Below are 21,893 nucleotides of genomic sequence, written 5' to 3'. Positions count from 1 at the left end.
GAGCAATTTACTTCTCTCTAGTTTCTTCAAGTGTGAAATGAGAACAATCATATTACCTATTTCATAGGATTGTTGTGAAGATCCAACAAGTATGTAAAATTGTTAGAAAGGTGCCTAGCCCATAATAGTCAAACTTTAGATCTTGTTGTTATAATAAATCCAAAATAAAACAGGATTTTTGGATAAAGATCACATGCTTCTTTGATACATGAATCATGTCAAATTATTGTTTTAATCTCTCGTGGGCACACTTTTGAGGAGCCAGGGTATACTAAAGAGAATTGAAATGCCAGCAGTTTTTGACCATTCAACTTCCTCATTCTAAATTTTTCTCTTCATTTTCAATGAAGCACTATGTATGTGTTCAACCAGAAACACAAAATTCAAGGAAAATGTAAATTTATTGATAGAATGATAAATTAGGAAAATATTACGTTAAAAATCACATGAAACTATACAATGATTTGTTGTTTAAAAAAAGGATCACTAGAAAAATCTGAAAAATGGTAACTTTTAAAAATACTACTCTGCCTTATTCTAAATTTTCTATAGTCATCATGAATTTCTTTGAAAATCAGAACAATGTTATTAAAATATACAGGATACATTTAACATTACATTTAACAATTTTAATTTAGTATTATTTTATACTGGGCTTAATATAAACATTTGAATTACAATTTATGGTATTCCTTTGGCTTTAATGGAAGCTATTATTTATATTATAATGTTATTTAAATAATATCAAATTAAACGATATGTGTTTTTAATTTAACAGTATATTTTTTGTGTTCTGCATATTCCTAGTTCAAAATATTACCAATTACACTGCCAATGATTCCTTATATTATGATTCAATATTTAGTTCCAAGAAAAAATTTTTTCACTAGCTAAATTTATGTTTCCTTATACTAGAAATAAGAAAAATTATGCTCTGACTACTAGGAAGTCTAAGGCTAAATTCAAGGCCCATGTTATTTCATTCTACGTTATTGATGTAACTACCCATTCCATTTTTGTAAAGCACATATACTTGTACACCACAAATTTTATATACAATTTTAAAGGATTCACAGGTCCCTGAAGTCAACCTGTGGACCCTCCTGAAAAGCCACAAAACTCAAATTAAAAATCTTTATAAAAAGGCTTACTATAATTTTTCTGATCTGTTTTTTTTATGTTAACATCTAAAATCTTTTCTGAGAGTAAAGTATATATATATACATATTAAAAATGTACCGGATGTGTAAATCAACCAGCTATGCTGATTAGCTAAATAACAGTTACAATTACCCTTTCCATTCTCGTAGTAGGCTGTTAATGATTCCCTTTAATACTGTCTTCTGAATGTCTTGAGGCTGTAGGTAAAAGAAAATTGTAAAATAATTAGGATTAGCTACTTAGGTGACTTTTATATGTTAAATATATTTACAGATCTGTTTCAAAAGTTAAAATCAGACTTGATGAGTGAGGACTGCCACTTAGCATCAACTTCATATCTAAGAGTCCCTGACCATAAGATTACAGTAAGATTGCTACCTGTGATTTGCAGTACACACCTGCACAAACCTTACATGGGGTGCCTTTGATGACCAATATCAGTTTTATATAAGTGAAAAACAATTTTACTTTCTCTGGATTGGCAGGATAAAATAATAAACACAAGTCCAAGAGTAGCATGTTTAACAATATAAAATGACTGCATGTATTTTGAATATATTTAGTTTTACCCCTACCAAGTTACAATTAGCAATTAAACCCAACTCATTATTAAGTGCAAGCAAATTATGCTTTAAAAGATAAAGACTTTTTTCAGCATAGGATTTGGAAAAGACATAAAGTAATATCCCTTTATAGTTTAACAACTTAAATACTAAAAAATCTTATTTACTACCAAGCATGTCAATTAAGACTGATTAAAAACAAAATATATCTGGATGGTACATTACTTATAATAAATAATGATTAAATCCTCATTAACTAGAAACTTCAAAAAGCACTAAAATTTCTGTGACATGTTATATGAAAAAGGCAGGTATCAAGAAAATAAGTGTGTATCACAGATTTATTTAAAAACCACAACAATCAGTTCCAAGAAATGTTTATCAGCATTCATTCAGCCTAGTTTCCTTATATATGTATATTTAGTATCTCATTCTTTTCTCTTCCTCTGCTTATGGAGACCCTTCACACCAGAACACAAACAATATCCCTGCTCAATTAACCACTTATGTAGTGTCTGTCCCTGAATAGTGGAAGGCTGCAGGAGAAAAATCAAATGTGCTGACTGGAACCACTTTAAGTTTATGACACGAATCTCAAAAGGACACTCAAGACCACTGAGAGTCCAACATTTACCTAGTTCATTTTCTTCCTTATTCTCAAGACAATGATTTCAAGCCTTCACATTCTTCCAGTCTCCAATACCTCCTTCCTGTCATCACTTCTAGCTATGATCTTGCCACATACTTCAAAGAGAAAACAGGTGCATCCAGATGAGAACAGAGTCATTGTTCCACTATCAATTCTACCAATTTACCTGTAACCTATAATCCCAAAGTCAACCCCTTGACTTGGGCCCTATATCCCTCTTCCTCTTAACCTTGTCAAGGGCCTGGTTATTCAGTTTTCTCTTTTTTCTCCCCTGTCATCCATTTCTTCCTCTTACTAGATCATTCCCACCAGTATAATGCCATATACTAGTATCATCTGCACAGACTTGTCTCCCTATTTCCACTCTTCTCCACCCTGCTCTATGCCCCCAGGAGGCTGACAACTAAGTACTACATCAACCAGACTCCTTTGCTGTCGGACTTCTGGTTGGGTTCAACCACTGGGGAACAATGACAGGAGAGGGAAGAGACTGAAGTTAGGGTATTTATTCCCTTAGCTCCCTCTCTGCAGGGTTACCATGGACTGGCCATGTCCCTCAACTAAAAGCCACATCTGTAAAGTCAACCCTCTACCTCATGTCCCATTTCTGGACTCACCCCTTGGGTACTGTACTGCTCCTTATGGTCTCCCTTACCTTGCTAACAATTTGTAAGTAGTCTTTTCCAAGATAGCAATTTGGGGTGTTTGTTTCCTGCCAGGACCCTGACTAATGTACCGTCCATCTTAAAGACTCTTCATTTAGACCTATATACTTTCAGCTACCACCTCATTTCATTGCTTCCTTTCACAGCAGAACTCTTTAAGAGCTGTCTGTACTCTCTACTTCTCCTGTCATTGTTTCCACAACTCCACTGAAATGGCTGTTATTCAAGGCATCAATCATCTATATCATATCAAAGACAATGGTAAATTCTCTGTCCATATCTTACTAAATTTCTCAGCAGCATTTGATAAGGCTAACTACTTCCTCCTTGAAACACTTAGTTGATACGCGAGCCTTATCCTTCCAATTAAATGGCAATACCATCCACTCAGTTTCCTTTTCCCCACCAAGTTCCACATCTGATAGATCACAAGTTTGGTTAGCTGTACTCCATGATGTACTCAGTCTGAACATTTCTCACCATTTCCACTGAGAAACCTTAGTCCAAACATCACCATTGCTTAAACTACTGCAATGCCTTCCTAATTCCTTTCTCTAGTCCCATTACAGATCATCTTCCATAAAGAATACAGTGGGATCATTGATTACCTCCCAACCAATGCCCACTTTCTCCCTAGTTCACCAAGCTTTAGTCACAAGACACTTATTTCTGAACTTACTACGTGTGTTCCTTTCTCAGGGCCTGTGTGTTAGCTGCACTTCTGTTAATTGTGCTGCTCTCACATCTTTGCACAGCTTGAGTCTTTGTCATCACCAAGATCTCAAATGCCACCTTATAGAAGCCTACCCTGAGCTTTCTAGCTAAAGCAATGCCTAGTCACTGCTTGCCACATTATCCTGTCTTCTCGTAGCACTTATCAGTTTTGAAATTATTTCCTTTGTTTTCAGAATTATTATCTATCTGTATTCTGTCCCTTTTAGTAACTAGAACATAAAGTCCTTGAAGATGTATTTTATTTAACATTATATCTTCAATAACAAGACTCAATTTATACATTATACCTGCTGACGGAGTGCTTGAGTCCATACACTTAAGATCCTTCCAAGGTGCAAATAAATACCAACCTCTTCTATATGCCCTTCCTAATGCTATTGATTTCTCCCTCATCTGACCACCTATAGTATTTATTTTCTTAACGGCTATATTGTCTGAAATTAGCAACAGCTACTTCAACTTTCTTTTGGTTAGAATATGCATGGTATGTCTTCTACCAACCCTTTACTCTCAACCTTTCCATATTCTTGCTTTAGATGTCTCTTGTAATTAGCACAGAGCTAGCATTTTTAAAAATCAAAATGACAGTCTTTTAATCAGTGAGTTTACATGATGCATTTTCATTTGTTGTGAATACTAATAATTTGGATTTTTTTCTGCAGTCGAACTTTTTATTTTCTACTTAATGCTCTTTTTATAGCTTTTTCTTACCTTTAAACTGATCACATTTTATTTCTCCACCTGTTAGCTGGTTTTCTTTTTCTACTCCCCTATTCTCCTGTTAGGATGGTATTTGCTATATTTGTATGATTTTAGAGGTCACTTAAAAAATTTTGCTACCTATAGTTAACAAACCTAAAGTTAATATGCTAATCTCTCTTCAGATCATCTTAGAATACACTAAATTCCAATAACCTTCCCCTACTTACATGTTGTTATTCTCCAGTCTTAACTTTTTAATTATACACATTAGATATTAATTTTATGCAGTGTTTGTTAACACTGACACATATTTATCAACTTCTCTTCTATCATTCCTTCTCATACCTCCGGTCTTCCTTTTGAAATCATTTTCCTTCTCTCTGAAGTACATCTTTTAGAAGTTTCTTTAAGAACATGTCTGTTGGTGGTAAAGTCAGTCTTTGTTTACTGTAGATATTTTTACATCACACATATTCTTGAAAATTTTTCTGGCTGTGTCCATCAATGACTCTACTATTTTCATTCAGAATTCTGCAAATATTATTCCACATTTTCTGGCACCCATTGTTTCTGTTAAGATGTCTACCAACAGTCAATTATTGTTCATTTTTGGATGATCTGTCTTTTCTCTTTGGTTACCTGTACGATAATCCCTTTTGATGAGCTTTATTTTGATGTTTCACAGTTTCACTACAGTGTGTGCAGGTTTAGATTTTGTTTATCTTGCTTAGTATTATGCTTCCTGTATTATTCATGGTTCATGTCTTACATCAGTTCTGTGAAGTCCTCAGCCATTAAATATATCTCCATTGTTTCTATTCTCTACTTCTGAAACTCAGAATGTATCCTTGACATTTTCATTCTACCCTCTATATGTCTTTACTTTTTTCATAGTTCTTTATCACTGTTTGCCTCTGTGGTCTATTCTGAGAAATTTCTTCAATTAGTTTGCTAATTCTTTTTCCAGCTGTTTAATCTGCCTATTGATTTTTCTATATCTAAAAATTCTATTTGGTGTCAAATCCGACTATTTTAGACAGGCTCATGGTTCATAACCCCAATATCTGAAGTCTTAGGGGATTCATTTATTATTGTTTTCTGACTATGATTCAAAGTTAATTTTTTATTTAAATGCTTATTGAACACACTTAGTTTTACATTCTGTAGGAATCCTTGGGTTCTAAAAATGAGGATTTTTATATTCCCTCTAGAAGCTGGTGGGCAGGGGTCAAGAGAGTGAGGGCAGTGGGAGAAGGGAAGCTCGTCAGACTTGGGAGTACTTCAGTACTCTTACAGGGTCTCCGGTTTATCCTGTATCTCTAATTCAACTACCCCAATTTGCTGCTGAGACAAAGCTTAGGCTCTAAGTCTTAGTGTGACATCACTACTGAGATTTCTTACTACCCTTCTCTCCAGTTTTAATTTTTTTAAACTTTCTTTTTTAATAAATTCAAACTTACAACAATGTTGCCAGTTGAGTACAAAGAACTCTGGTGTACTGTGCTCAGATTTTCCAACTGCTAACACCTTGCACATCTGCATTATCATTCACTCTAACTATATAAATTATTATTTTCTGAACCACTGCGAATCAGTTCCAGACATGGTACCCCTTTATCTCTGAATATTTCAATCTTAAGAGCAAGAATATGCACTTATATTATCATAGTACACATAACAAAATCAGGAAATTTAACACTGATAGAGCACTATTATATAATCTTTAGATTTTACTCAAATGTGGCCAGTTGTCCCAATAATGTTTTTATAGTATTTTTTCCTAGACTAGGATCTGATCCAGGAGGATGCATCTTGTTGCGGCTTGTCTTTAGCCTCTTAATATCTAGAATTGGTCCTCATGTGTTTTTTTTTAAATCTTTCATGAAACCAACATTTTTGAAGAGTTCAGGCCATTTGCTTTGCCACATTACAGAAAATCCCTTGATTTAGGTTTTTATGTTCTTTCAAAATTAAAGTTATGCACTTTAAGCAGGAAGACTCATAAATGATGTCCTTCTCAACATATCACATCAAGAAAGGCTTGATATCAGTTTTGGTGATTTAGTTACCTGAATAAGATAACGACTTAATCAATTATTACTATGACGGTTGCAAATCGTAATTTTTAAACTTTATCATTCCTTCTATAATTATAAGTTCACAATCTACTGTTAAAATGTCCTTTTCTTTATCTTACATTTATCTATGTATATATTTACCTATCTACCAATCATCTATTTATTTATTATCAGTATAGAGCCACAGATTCTTATGTTATTCAGTGGGATATAATTCAATATTATCATTTTTATTTTAATGGTCAAATTATCTAAGACTTGGTCTTGGATACTTCAAGCTGGTTCTGTATCATGTCCCTGATATCTTCTTTATTAGTAGTAGACTTTTTAGAGCAGTCTTAGGTTTACAGAATAAAGTACCAAGTTGCCATATATGCTCTCCTCTCAACCTCACAGTTTCCCTTATTAAGATCTAACATTACAGAAGAAGCCCAAGATGAGATTAAAGATGGTGGCATGAGAGGTGAGAGAGGCTTCCTCCTAAAACTGCATATAATACAAAAATATAATTAATACGACTAATCCTGAAAGAGCAACAGAAAAGAGGGCTGCGCCAAACTACATACACCTGGAGAAAAGAATAAACCTCATGGAGCAGGGTAATGTACCAAAGCCATGGCCTATTTGGATCCAAGGCTTTCCCCATCCCCAGCTCAAGGGCAGGAGGAAGAGAAATGGAGCAGGGAGGGAGTGGAGGCCTGGGACTGCTGAATACCTGACTCCGGAGATCTGCTCTGGGAGCACAAACTTGCATTTCATGATACTCTCATGATTAGGGGGTTGGAAAGCTAAGACAGGCAGAATTCCTGGAGAGACTGAGATTCTAGCTGCTTGTGGAAAGCAGGGATTCATATCCGGCTGCTCTGGGACAAAAGAAAGATGGGCAGTCTGAGAGACTTCCTAATAGCAAGAGGGCTGCTAAAGGGGCAAGGATTGCACAGAGCTTACTGCTCAGGAGAAAGGACAGGTGGACAAAATTGTCCAAGTGCACTCTGATCAGCAGGTTGGGAACTTTCACGATCTTCAGGAGCTCCAGCTCCCTGGCTGGCTACACAGCTCCAAAGAACCCCTCCGTGATATGCAGCCTACTGCACCTTTCTCCCAGCCAGCACCAATTGGCTCGCAAACTGGCAAACCCTATCCTGGCATTAGGCCAGCCAGAGGGAAGCCCCATCTATAGCAACTACAAACACAAAGCATAGAGACTTACACCTTTTGCTCGGCCCATTGGTTCTGGCAGTGGAGGCAGGCATAGCAGCCAGAAAGCAGGAAACAGCTCTTTCCTCCCCGCAGGCACCAATACCACATCCCTGCGACCTCGACATTGCTTCAGAGGCTGAGCAGCTTCAGAGAGCAGAGCTTCTGGGGACTACAGGGCACCATATACAAATATGAAATGCCAAAGAAACCCGGTTCAAAGCAAAATTATGAATACAACACCTGAGAAAGATTCAAATGAGATCGAACTCATGAATCTCCCTGAAAGGAATTTCTAAATAAAAATCATTAACATGCTCATGGAGGTACAGAAAAATATTCAAGAACTCAGGAATGAATTCTGGTCAGAGATCCAATCATTGAAGAGCACAATGGAGGCTATTAAGAGCAGATTAGATACAGTGGAGGAGACAATAAATGAAATAGAAATTAGAGAAGAGGAATACAAAGAAGCTGAGGGACAGAGAGAAAAAAGTATCTCTAAGAATGAAAGAATATTGAGAGAACTCTGAGACCAATCCAAAAGAAAAATTATTCACACTATAGGGGTACCAGAAGAAGAGAGAGAAAAAGGGATAGAAAGTGTCTTTGAGGAAGTAATTGCTGAAAACTTCCCCAATCTGGGGAAGGAGACAGTCTCTCAGGCCATGGAGATCCACAGATCTCCCAACACAAGGGACCAAGGAAGACCACACCAAGACACATAGTAATTAAAATGGCAAAGATCAAGGACAAGGACAGACTATTAAAAGCAGCCAGAGAGATAAATAAGATCACATACAAAGGAAAGCCCATCAGGCTATCATCAGACTTCTCAGCAGAAACCTTATAGGCCAGAAGGGAGCGGCATGATGTATTTAATGCAATGAAGCAGAAGGGCCTGGAACCAAGGATACTTTACCCAACAAGATTATCATTTAAATTTAAGGAGGGCTTAAACAATTTCCAGATAATCAAAAGCTGAGAGAATTTACCTAAGACAAACTGTCTCTACAGTATATTTTGAAGGGACTGCTATAGATGGAAGTGTTCCTAAGGTTTAATAGCTGTCACCAGAGGTAATAAAACCACAGTAAAGAAAGTTAATCACTAAGCAAGTGCAAAATTAAATAAACTATACCCAAGGTCAATCAAGGGATAGATAAAGAGTACAGAATAAGATACCTAATAAATAAAGAATGGAGGAGGAAGAAAAAGGAGAAAAAAAGAAATTTTAGATTGTGTTTGTAATAGCATATTAAGTGAGTTAAGTTAGACTCTTAGATAGTAAGGAAGTTAACCTTGAACCTTTGGTAAGCATGAATCTAAAGCCTGCAATGGCAGTAAGTACATATCTATCGATAATCACCCTAAATGTAAATGGACTGAATGCACCAATTAAAAGACATAGAGTCACTGAATGGATAAAAAAACAAGACCCATCTATATGCTGTTCACAAGAGACTCACCTCAAACCCAAAGACACACACAGACTAAAAGTGAAGGGACGGAAAAGATATTTCATGTAACTAATAGAGAGAAAAAAGCAGGAGTTGCAGTACTTGTATGAGACAAAATAGACTTCAAAACAAAGAAAGTCACAAGAGACAAAGAAGGACATTACATAATGATTAAGGGGTCAATCCAACAAGAAGATATAAGCATTATAAATATCTTTGCACCAAACACAGGAGCACCTACATATGTGAAACAAATACTAATAGAATTAAAAGAGGAAATAGAATGCAATGCATTCATTTTAGGAGACTTCAACACACTACTCACTCCAGAGGACAGATCAACCAGACAGAAAATAAGTACAGAGATAGAGGCACTGAACAACATAATAGAAAAGATGGACCTAACGGACATCTACAGAATACTACATCCAAAAGCAACAGGATACACATTCTTCTCAAGTGCACATGGAACATTTTCAAGAATAGATCATATACTAGGCCACAAAAAGAACCTCAGTAAATTCAAAAAGATTCACATTGTACCAACCAGTTTCTCAGACCACAAAGGTATGAAACTAGAAATAAATTATGCAAAGAAAATGAAAAATCCCACAAACACATGGAGACTTCACAACATGCTCCTAAATAACCAATGGATCAATGACCAAATAAAAACAGATCAAGCAATATATGGAGACAAAGAGAACAATAATTCAACACTGCAAAATTTGTGGGATGCAGGGAAGGCCATGCTAAGAGGAAAGTATATTGCACTATAGGCCTACCTCAGGAAAGAAGAACAATCCCATACGAACACTCTAAACTCATAATTAATGAAGCTAGAAAAGGAAGAACAAATAAGGCCCAAAGTCAGTAGAAGGAGGGGCATAATAAAGATTAGAACAGAAATAAAATAAAATTGAGAAGGGAATCAATGAAAGCAAGAGCTGGTTCTTTGAGAAAATAAACAACATAGATAAACCCCTAGCCAGACTTATCAAGAAAAAAAGAGAGTCTACACACATAAGGAGAATCAGAAATAAGAAGGAAAAATTGCTATAGACACCACAGAAATACAAAGAATTATTAGAGAACACTATGAAAAATTAAATGTCAACAAACTGGATAACCTAGAAGAAATGGACAACTTTGTAGAAAAATACAACTATCCAAGGCTGACCCAGAAAGAAACAGAAAATCTGAACAGACCAATTACCAGCAAGGAAATTGAACTGGTAATAAAAAAACTGCCTAAGAACAAAACCCCTGGACATATGGCTTCACTGCTGAATTTTATCAAACATTTAGTGAAGACCTAATAGCCATCCCCCTTAAAGTTTTCCAAAGAGTAGAAGAGGCAATACTTCCAAATTCATTCTATGAGGCCAGCATCACTCTAATACCAAAACTAGACAAAGACACTACAAAAACAGAAAATTACAGACCAATATCCCTTATGAACAGAGATGCAAAAATACTCAACAAAATATTAGCAAACCAAATTAAAAAATACATCAAAAAGATCATCCATCATGATCAAGTGGGATTTATTCCAGGGATGCAAGGATGGTACAACATTCAAAAATCCATCAACATCATCCACCACATCAACAAAAAGAGGACAAAAACAACATCATCATCTCCATACATGTTGAAAAAACATTTGACAAAACTCAACATCCATTCATGATAAAAACTCTCAACAAAATGGGTATAGAGGGCAAGTACCTCAACATAATAAAGGCCATATATGAAAAACCCACAGCCAACATCACACTTAACAATGAGAAGCTGAAAGTTTTTTCTTTAAGATCGGGAACAAGACAAAGATGCCCACTCTCCCCACTTCTATTCAGCATCGTGGAGGTCTTAGCCATGACAATCAGACAACACAAAGAAATAAAAGGCATCCAGATTGGCAAGGAAGAAGTCAAACTGTCTCTGCAGATGACATGATATTGTACATAAAAAACCCTAAAGAAGCCACTCCAAAACTACTAGATCTAATATCTGAATTCAGTAAAGTTGTGGGATACAAAATTAATACACAGAAATCTGTGGCATTCCTATACACTAACGATGAAGTAGCAGAGAGAGAAATCAGGAAAACAATTCCATTCACAGTTGCATCAAAAAGAATAAAATAACTAGGAATAAATCTAACCAAGGAAGTGAAAGACCTATACTCTGAAAACTCCAAGACACTCATGAGAGAAATTAAAGAAGATACCAATATATGGAAACACATTCCATGCCCATGGATAGGAAGAATTAATAATGTCAAAATGGTCATCCTGCCTAAAGCAATCTACAGATTCAATGCAATTGCTATCAAAATACCAACAGCATTCTTCAAGGAACTAGAGAAAATCATTCTAAAATGCATATGGAACCACAAAAGACCCCAAATAGCCAAAGCAATCCTGAGAAGGAACAATAAAGCTGGGGGGATTATGCTCCTTGACTTAAAGCTCTACTACGAAGCCACAGTAATCAAGACAATTTGGTACTGGCACAAGAACAGATCCATAGACCAATGGAACAGACTAGAGAGCTGCGATATAAACCCAACCATATATGGTCAACTAATATATGATAAAGGAGCCACAGACATACAATGGGGAAATGACAGCCTCTTCAACAACTGGTGTTGGCAAAACTGGACAGCTACATATAAGAGAATGACACTGGATTATTGTTTAATGCCATACACAAAAGTAAACACGAAATGGTCAAAGACCTTAATGTAAGTCATGAAACCATAAAACTCTTAGAAGACAACATAGGTAAAAATCTCCTGAATATAAGCCTGAGCAGCTTCTTCGTGAATGCATCTCCTCAAGCAAGGGAAACAAAAGCAAAAATGAACACATGGGACTACATCAAACTAAAAAGTGTAAATGACATATCTGACAAGGGGTTAACATCCCAAATACATAAAGAACTCACATGCTTCAACACCCAAAAAAGCAAATAACCCGATGAAAAAAGGGGCAGAGCATATGAAGAGACTATTCTCCAAAGAAGAATTCAGATGGCCAACAGACACATGAAAAGATGCTCCACATCACTAATCATTAGCGAAATGCAAATTAAAACCACAATGAGATATCACCTCACACCAGTAAGGATGGCCAGCATCGAAAAGACTAAGAACAACAAATGCTGGTGAGGATGTGGAGAAAGGGGAACCCTCCTACACTGCTGGTGGGAATGTAAGCTAGTTCAACCATTGTGGAAAGCAATATGGAGGTTCCTCAAAAAACTAAAAATAGAAATACCATTTGACCTGGGAATCTCACTCCTTGGAATTTACCCAAAGAATACAACTTCTCAGACTCAAAAAGACATATGCACCCCTATGTTTATTGCACCACTTTTTACAATAGCCAAGATATGGAAGCAACCTAAGTGTCCATCAGTAGATGAATGGATAAAGAAGATGTGGTACATATACACAATAGAATACTATTCAGCCATAAGAAAGTAAAAAATCCTATCATTTGCATCAATGTGGACGGAGCTGGAGGATATTATGCTCAGTGAAATAAGCCAGGTGGAGAAAGACAAGTGCTAAATGATTTCCCTCATTTGTGGAGTATAAGAACAAAGCAAAACTGAAGGAACAAAATAGCAGCAGACTCACAGACTCTAAGAAGGGACTAGAGGTTACCTAAGGGGAGGGGTGTGGGAGGGCGGGTGGGGAGGGAGGAAGAAGGGGATTGAGGGGCATGGTGTGGGGGGTCACGGGGAAAACAGTGTAGCACAGAGAAGGCAAACAGTGAATCTATGGCACTTACTACACTGATGGACAGTGACTGCATTGGGGTATGGGTGGGGACTTGATAATATGGATAAATGTAGTAACCACATTGTTTTTTCATGTGAAACCTTCATAAGAGTGTGTCTATCAATAATATCTTAATAAAAAAAAAGATCTAACATTAATGTGGTGCACATGTTACAACTCAGCCAATATTGCTGACATTATTATTACTTGAAGTCCATAATTTACATGAGGGTTTACTCTTTGTAAACAATGGGTTTTGACTAATGTGTAATGACACGTACCCACTAACATGGTATTATACAGAACAGGTTCACTGCCTTAAAAAACCTGTGCTCCCCCTTCTCATTCCGCCTTTTCTCCCTGCCCCTGACCACTCATATTTTTACTGTCTCCATAGCTTTGCCTTTTCCAGAATGTCAGACAGTATGGATCATATAATATGTAGCCTTTTCAGACTGGCTTCTTTCATTTTTAGTGATATGAATTTATGGTTCCCCTATGATGTCTTTTCGTGGCCTGACATGAATTCTTATTATCACTGAGTAATATTCCATTGTGTGGACATACCAGATTTATCCATTCACCTACTTAAGGACATCTAGGTTGCTTCCTTTTGGAAATTACGACTAATGCTGCTATAAACATTCATGTGCAAGTTTTTGGGTGGACTTAAGTTTTCAAATCATTTGGATTGATATGTAGGAGCATGATTTGTGGGTCATATTGTAGGCCTATGTTTAGCTTTATAAGAAAATAAAAATATACCTATTAAAATTTTTGAGATACAGCAAAAACTTAGAGGGAAATATATAGTAATGAATGAATATATTAGAAAAAAAGATCTAAAACCAAAACCGGTAACTTAAGTTTTCATCTTTGGAAACTAAAAATGAAATACCAAATCAAATTCAAAGTAAGCAGAAGAAAATGCATAATGAAAATTAGAGCAGAAATCAATGAAACTGAAAACAGGGAACTAATAATAGATAACATCAACAAACCTAATGCTGGTTTTTGGAAAAGATCAATAAAATAGATAAACCTCTAGCTAGGCCAACCAAGAATGTAAGAGAAAAGATATTAATTACTAATATCAGAAATGGAAAAAGGATCATCACTACTGGTCCCATGGACGTTAAAAGGATAATAAACAACTTATGAACAACTCTATGCCCACAAATTTGATAACCTAAATGAAATTGACCAATTCTTTGAAAGACACGCTCTCCCAAAGCTCACACAAGGAGAAGTAGATCACTGGAATAGGCCTATGTCTATTAAATAAATTGAATCAATTAATATCTTCCAAAACAGAAATCACAGGCCCAGATAACTTTACTGGCGAATTCTACTGAAAATTTAAGGAAGAAAGGATACCAATTCTTTATATCTTCCAAAAAACACAGAAGTGGAGAGAACACTTCCTAACTTATTCTATAGTATCCTAATACCAAGACAAAAGCTACTACAAGAAAAGAGAAGTGCAGATCAATCTCTCTCCTGAACACAGTGTAATCCTCAACAAAATATTACCAAATCAAATACAATAATGTATAAAAAAGAGCTATACCATGACCAAGTGGGCTTTATTCCAGGTATGCAAGGCTGGTTAAACATTTCAAAATCAATTACTGTAATTTATCACATCAACAGGCTTAAGAAGAAAAATCACATGATCATATCAATAGATGCAGAGGAAGCCTCTGACAAAACCCAACATCCATTCACGATTAAAAAAAAAAAAAACCTCCCAGCAAACTAGGAATAGAGGGGAATTTGCTCAACTTGTTAAGAGTATCTACCAAAAAAACAACAGCCACTATCATTCTCATTCTTATTAGTGAAAAACTAGATGTTCTAGGTTCATCTTGTACTTTCCCTTCCTTGGTCCTAGAATTAGCCATTTTTCTAGGGAGCCCTGATTCCTTTTAGTGGGTAATGGTATTTAGAAATCATGTATGCTAAAGTGCCCCTTGCTACTGGGGTATTATTACTTCTAGGCCCTTTCAGCAGACAGGGTTAGGAAATAAACACACATATGCATATTTTTATTAAAATCCACGAATTTAGTACAATGCCTCAATACCCAGGGTTATCTGTAGCCTCCCCCATCCCATATTTGCATTTCCCTTCTCCAAAAGTGAGAACCCTGACTTCCAACATCATCAATATATGTACTCATTTATTTAGTTCAACAATACATAGCAAGTAGTTTCAGAATTGTTAACTCATTCCACTGAGAGAAAAAAAACTAAGTTGAAGATTTGTTTATAGAATTTTTAAAAAGTCTTTAGAATGAGAATATATAAAATACTGTGTGAAAATGTTAGTTGGCTTAGTTTTTTTCTTTTTAGTACAGTTACAGCATTCATTTGAAATATAGCTAGGTTTATTTTTTCTGTTTGTATTTCACTTTAGAGGGTTTTCCCCTCATGTTGTAGATTTAATATTTTAATGTCTATTTTTCCAAGTCAAAAGAAACTAAAGAAGTAACCTAGGTATGGAACTTCTGGGTCACAGTGAATATATACACTTAATGTTAGTAAATAATGCCAAGTAGTTTCCCAAAGTGCTTGTACTAGTTTATACTTACCTCACAGGGTATGAAAGTTCCAATTGTTCCACAATATTGTCAATTTTTGGTGAGGTACTTAAATTTTTTTTTACTTGTTTTGAATGCTTATGTAACATTTCTCTGATGAAATTTTCATTTCTCTGATGACAAATATTATTAAGTACCTTTTCATATATTTAATAGTGAAGTACTCAGATTAAAATAAGATAAAGATGTCTGCCATTATGTCTTTTATCCAAAAGAGGTTCTACCCAGTTCAATAAGAGTAAATATTTATTTATTCAAATACAAATAAATATTTATTTATTCAAATATAAACAAACATTTATTTATTCATTAAATACTTACATCCATCCATATATACCTGTGAGATACAAAGACTGGGGAGAGATAAAACTCTCATCTTAAATGGCATGACTTGTGAATCCACATATATATAGAAAATACAAATAAATCTACTGATGTACTCTTAGAATTAATGGGTGAATTTAGCAAATAAAGATACATATATGAAAGTATTTCTATATACCAGTAATAAGTAGAAAATGAAATTGTGATAGCATAAAAAAATCAAGTACCTAGAAATGAATGTAACAAGACATGTGTAAAACCATTATCTAGAAAACTACAAAGCATTACTAAGAGAAATTAAAGAAGAGCAGAGTAATCTGAATGATATACCATGCTCATGGATGGCATCACTTCTTCAAAAATTCACCTACAGCAGTGAGGTTCTCAAAATGTGGTCCCCAGATCAGGAGCATCAGTATATACTGGGAACTTACAAGAAATGCAAATTCAGACATACTGAATCTGGAACTGTATTTTAAGAATCCCTTCCTGTGATTCTGATACATGCTAAAGTTTGAGTGCCATTTATCTACAGATTCAGTGCAATGCCAATACAAATTAAATAATTCACTTCTTTTTATGAGTAAGTGAAGTTGAAGCAAGCCTTTCTAAGCAAGAATGGACATGAAAATATTTTCTGGTTAATTCTCATTTAATTAAAAAATAACGATGATTTAATTTTTTGAGAATTCCACCTAGATTTACTATAAAATTTCATCAGAGTTTCTAATATAATTATGTTACAAGGTCATTTTTTGCAATATTTGTGTGGATGCTTTTGAAATACAGAAGAGACAAAGAATTATACTATCTGAGACAAAGAATGAACTATCTGCATGTGTTCATAAACTTATATGATGTTCATCATACAATACTTACAGTATTAAGTAAGGCATCATATACAGCATTCACAAATTTAGCATTAATCCCAGAATCTTCAATGGTATTAAATGAGGCGGTGGTGTCTTTCTACAAATTCAATTAAAGAATTAAGTGTATATAATATTTTAAGGATTGTTCTTAGTAACACCTGAACCATAACTATGCCTTAACAATTTCTAAAATTTTTTACTATGATGACAAAGAACTTTTAGGGAAAAATTGCTATAAATAAAAATGAGTGCATAAGAATTATATTATTTTAATAACTTTCTTTTTTAAAATTATAAGAATGGAGTCAAATAAAACCAATCTTTAAGATATCACTTAAGTAATATTTGCATATGTATAAATTCAGAAATTAAACATGTTTCTTTAAACAGTTGTTTAAGTCAATATTGGATAGAAAAAGAGGTAGATTTGTCATATGTAAAAGTGGAAAATATGTTTTATATGTTATTACCTTAAATGCAGCATTTAGTTCTGGGAAAGACTCAAACGTTGTTAGATAAAAATCATGTACTGCTTTCCAATCTCCAGATGACTTAACTTTTTCCACATCTTCCCTAAAAAGAAAACATACATTAGCCATAATCAATAGAAGTATTACTCAGATAAAATAGCATTACTGCTTTACAAATAAATGTTACAAAACATGCAATTTGAAATACTGAAGCTGAATATAGAAATATGTTCCAGCTAGTTAATATGAACAGAAAGTATGAATTTATAATTCTTAATTGGATTAAGATATTAATCCAACTTCTACTTTCCCATTTACCTGCTTTTTAAAGTCTATTCTTGACATGCTCCTTCAAATTAACAACTTCTTTCCTTTACTTAGTAATTAAACTTCTTGAGATTTTATTAACATGTCTCTTATTTTCTCATTATCATTTAGTCTTTCAAGTATCCATTTGTATTTTTTTTTTAGTAGTGACATAGCTTTTATAGTTTATAAGTCACATAGTAGATGAAATCTTTATTTTTCTTGAAAAATAAATACTCTTATTTTATCACTACCTTTACCTCCTCTGCGTGTATTGACGCATATTCTCTTATTTAGTGCTTCTTTCACTTTTTTGTTTCCTCCCCTTAACCTGTTATTTCTACATTTGTTTTCACCTTCAACTTGAGACAGCTAGTCTTTACTCTTGGCTAACACCTTATAATGAGACATAAGTTCAATCAATTTTTCACACAAAAAATTTATGTAAAATACTAACATGCAGATGACTCTATGTCCACATACAATAGAGTGATGACACTTACTGAAAGTCTTTTATAGTTTTGGGCTGGATAGGAAGGGCAGGTTCTGGAAGACCTGGGACCTTCGTTTCGGATGATAATGTATCCATAGAGATGCGCTGTTTCTGTCTAACATCAAGGCAAATTGGTGGTAGGTCTCTCACTGTAAAGTACAAAAAGACATCCAATGTAATTAATCATAAAATGTTTCCAAAATTGTAAAATACCAGGCTAATGCAACATGAACAGAAAATGAATTATTTTGCACTGCACTCATCTTAAGATCATAAAAGAAAAACCTACCAGAGCGAAGGGCATTCACTTGAAGGACTAGTGCTGCCACCCTCCCACTCCAGCATTACCCCCAGATATCAGGCTTAACTCAGATGAAACACTATCTACAGATGTAATACAGTGCTTACTTTCCCTGCTCCTTTCCCAAAAGTTGTGTTTCGGGAATATCTCAGGGAAACTCAAGGTTTTTAATGCTTTTTAGCTTTTTGAATATATGAAAGTCATTTATTCACATCCTCTGTAATTCTTTATTGGAGTTTTAGCATTCTTTAAATCAATCTGCATGAAAATTTTATGTATTTTTCTTTTCTGTTTTTTGCAAATATTTGCCAGTTACTTTTTGTTCCATTTACTTAACTTTTAATTGTAAAAATACAGAAAAAACTCACAAAACAAATGTGTAGCTAAATGAATTGTTATAAGGCAAACACTTTTAAACTGACCAGTCCAGCAACAGCGTGTTACCAAGCCCCTCTTTACTCTAATTAACCACATGTTGAATAGACTGCCTATTTCAATTTTAGAATTTCTCTCAAATGCTTTTTGTCTTTCTTCATTTCTTTAAAAACATTTCCTCCTTTTCATCTTCTAGTTCTCTCGATGCATTACCTGTTAAGTTTGTTTTTGCTTTTGTAGTCCTTCTAGTTTATTTCTAAAATAAAAAAAATTACCAATTCTTTATTGTCACAGCACTTTTCAATTTTTACAATTCTGGTTTACGTTGCTCTTTCAAGTATACGTATTTCCTGATGAATTTTAGCTCAAGTTAAAATGGGATTTTTATGTTTTTGTGGGCACGTGCTTCTAAGGTGCTTTGATTGTTCAGTGATTGCTGTTTCTTATTATTACAATAAATGCAATTAAAATGATAGAAACAAGATAACTTGTTTCTCTTCTGTTGCCAGTTTTATTTGAAACTAGTTTACCCCACTTTTAGAAGTAGGTGCAGCCCTCCTTTCTGTTGCTTTTATGTAGAATTCAAAACTATGGTAGCCTGCTTTCTGAGATTTTGGGGCAGTTTCCCTCCTCACTTTTACTCAGGTATCATTTCTCCTTAATCTGTACTGCCCCTGCACTGTTCAGATTCGATTGCTTTTTAAAAAAATTTGTATGTATGTATTTATTTATTTACATCATTAATATACACTTACATGAACAACATTGTGGTTACTATATTCCCCCCATTATCAAGTCCCCACAACATACTCCATTACAGTCACTGTCCATCAGTGTAGTAAGATGCTATAGAGTCACTACTTGTCTTCTCTGTGTTATACTGCCTTCCCCATGCCCGACCCCTACATTAGGTGTGCTAATCATAATGCCCCTTTTCCCCTTATCCCTCTCTTCACACCCATCCTCCCCAGTCCCTTTCCCTTTGGTAACTGTTGGACCACTCTTGGGTTCTGTGAGTGCTGCTATTTTGTTCCTTTAGTTTTTGCTTTGTTCTTATACTCCACAGATGAGTGAAAGCATTTGATACTTGTCTTTCTCTGCCTGGCTTATTTCACTGAGTGTAAAACCCTCTAGTTCCATCCATGTTGTTGCAAACGGTAGGATTTTTTTTCTTCTTATGGCCGAATAATATTCCATTGTGTGTATGTAACACATCTTTATCCATTCATCTACTGATGGACACTTAGGTTGCTTCCATTTCTTGGCTATAGTAAATAGCACTGTGATAAACATAGGGGTGCATATGTCTTTTTCAAACTGGAATCCTCCATTCTCAGGATAAATTCTTGGGAGTGGAATTCCTAGGTCAAATGATATTTCTATTTTTAGTTTTTTGAGGGACCTCCATACTGCTTTCCACAATGGTTGAACTAATTTACATTCCCACCAGTAGTGTAGGAGGGTTCCCCATTCTCCACATCCTTGCCAGCATTTGTTGTTTGTCTTTTGGATGTTGGCCATCCTAACTGGTGTGAGGTGATATTTCATTGTGGTTTTAATTTGTATTTCTCTGATGATTGGCGATATGGAGCAACTTTTCATGTGCCTGTTGGCCATCTGAATTACTTCTTTGGAGAAGCGTCTGATCACATCCTCTGGCCATTTTTTTAATTGGATTATTTTTTTGTCTGTTGAGGTGCGTAAGCTCTTTATGTATTTTGGGTGTCAACTCCTTATCAGATATGTCATTTATGAATATATTCTCCCACACTGTAGGATGCCTTTTTGTTCTAGTGATGGTGTCTGTTGCTGTACAGAAGCTTTTTAGTTATAGTCCTACTGTTCATTTTTGCTTTTGTTCCCTTGCCCAGGGAGATACGTTCATGAAAAAGTTGCTCATGTTTATATTCAAGCGAGTTTTGCCTATGTTTTCTTCTAAGAGTTTTATGGTTTCATGACTTACATTCAGGTCTTTGACCCATTTCAAGTTTACTTTTGTGTATGGAGTTAGTAATCCAGTTTCATTCTCTTACATGTAGCTGTCCAGTTTTGCCAACACCAGCTGTTGAAGAGGCTGTCATTTCCCCATTGTATATCCATGGCTCCTTTATCATATATTAATTGACCATATATGCTTGGGTTAGTATCTGGACTCTCTATTCTGTTCCACTAGTCTATGGGTCTGTTCTTGTGCCAGTACCAAATTGTCTTGATTACTGTGGCTTTGTAGTAGAACTTGAAGTTGGGAAGCAAGATCTCCCCTGCTTTAATCTTCCTTCCCAAGATTGCTTTGGCTATTTGGGGTCTTTTGTGGTTCCATATGAATTTTAGAACTATGTGTTCCAGTTCATTGAAGAATGCTGTTGGTATTTTGATAGGGATTGCACTGAATCTGTAGATTGCTTTAGGCAGGGTGGCCATTTCTACAATATTAATTCTTCCTAGCCAAGAGCATGGGATGAATTTCCATTTGTTAGTGTCTTAAGAGTGTCTTGTAGTTTTCAGGGTATAGGTCTTTCACTTCCTTGGTTAGGTTTATTCGTAGGTATTTTATTCTTTTTGATTCAATTGTGAATGGAATTGTTTTCCTGATTTCTCTCTCTGCCAGTTCATTGTTAGTGTATAGGAATGCCACAGATTTCTGTGTATTAATTTTGTATTCTGCAACTTCACTGAATTCAGATATTAGATCTAGTAGTTTTGGAGTGGCTTCGTTAGGGTTTTTTATGTACAATATCATGTCATCTGCAAACAGAGACAGTTTAACTTCCTTACCAATCTGGATGCCTTTTATTTCTTTGTGTTGTCTGAGTGCCATGGCCAGGACCTCCAGTACTATGTTGAATAAAAGCGGGGAGAATGGGCATCCTTGTCTTGTTTCTGATTTTAAAGGAAAAGCTTTCAGCTTCTCACTGTTAAGTATGATGTTGTCTGTGGCTTGTCATATATGGCCTTTATTATGCTGAGGTACTTGCCCTCTATACCCATTTTGTTGAGAGTTTTTATCATGAATGGATGTTGAATTTTGTCAAATGCTTTTTTAGCATCTATGGAAATGATCATGTGGTTTTTGTCCTTCTTTTTGTTAATGTGGTGTATGATACTGATGGATTTTCGAATGTTGTACCATCCTTGCATCCCTGGGATGAA

The 21,893-nt window shown here is 35.1% G+C and overlaps 1 protein-coding gene across 1 annotated transcript in view; it reads right to left on the bottom strand.

The window, feature by feature from the left end:
- HECTD2 (HECT domain E3 ubiquitin protein ligase 2) overlaps window positions 1-21,893 on the bottom strand; it is a 103,810-nt gene that overhangs the window by 28,138 nt on the left and 53,779 nt on the right. The window contains exons 3-6 of the mRNA XM_057506074.1: window positions 18,078-18,216; window positions 17,269-17,371; window positions 16,806-16,895; window positions 1,294-1,358 (exon numbers count right to left, since the gene is read on the bottom strand). Coding sequence (XP_057362057.1) covers window positions 1,294-1,358; window positions 16,806-16,895; window positions 17,269-17,371; window positions 18,078-18,216 — 397 coding nt within the window. The remainder of the gene's footprint in view (window positions 1-1,293; window positions 1,359-16,805; window positions 16,896-17,268; window positions 17,372-18,077; window positions 18,217-21,893) is intronic.

The sequence above is a fragment of the Manis pentadactyla genome, chromosome 8 (genome assembly GCF_030020395.1).
Source record: "Manis pentadactyla isolate mManPen7 chromosome 8, mManPen7.hap1, whole genome shotgun sequence".
Lineage (NCBI taxonomy): Eukaryota > Metazoa > Chordata > Mammalia > Pholidota > Manidae > Manis > Manis pentadactyla.
Note: the sequence above shows the minus strand (reverse complement) of the source record. Positions and strands in the feature narration are given on the sequence as shown.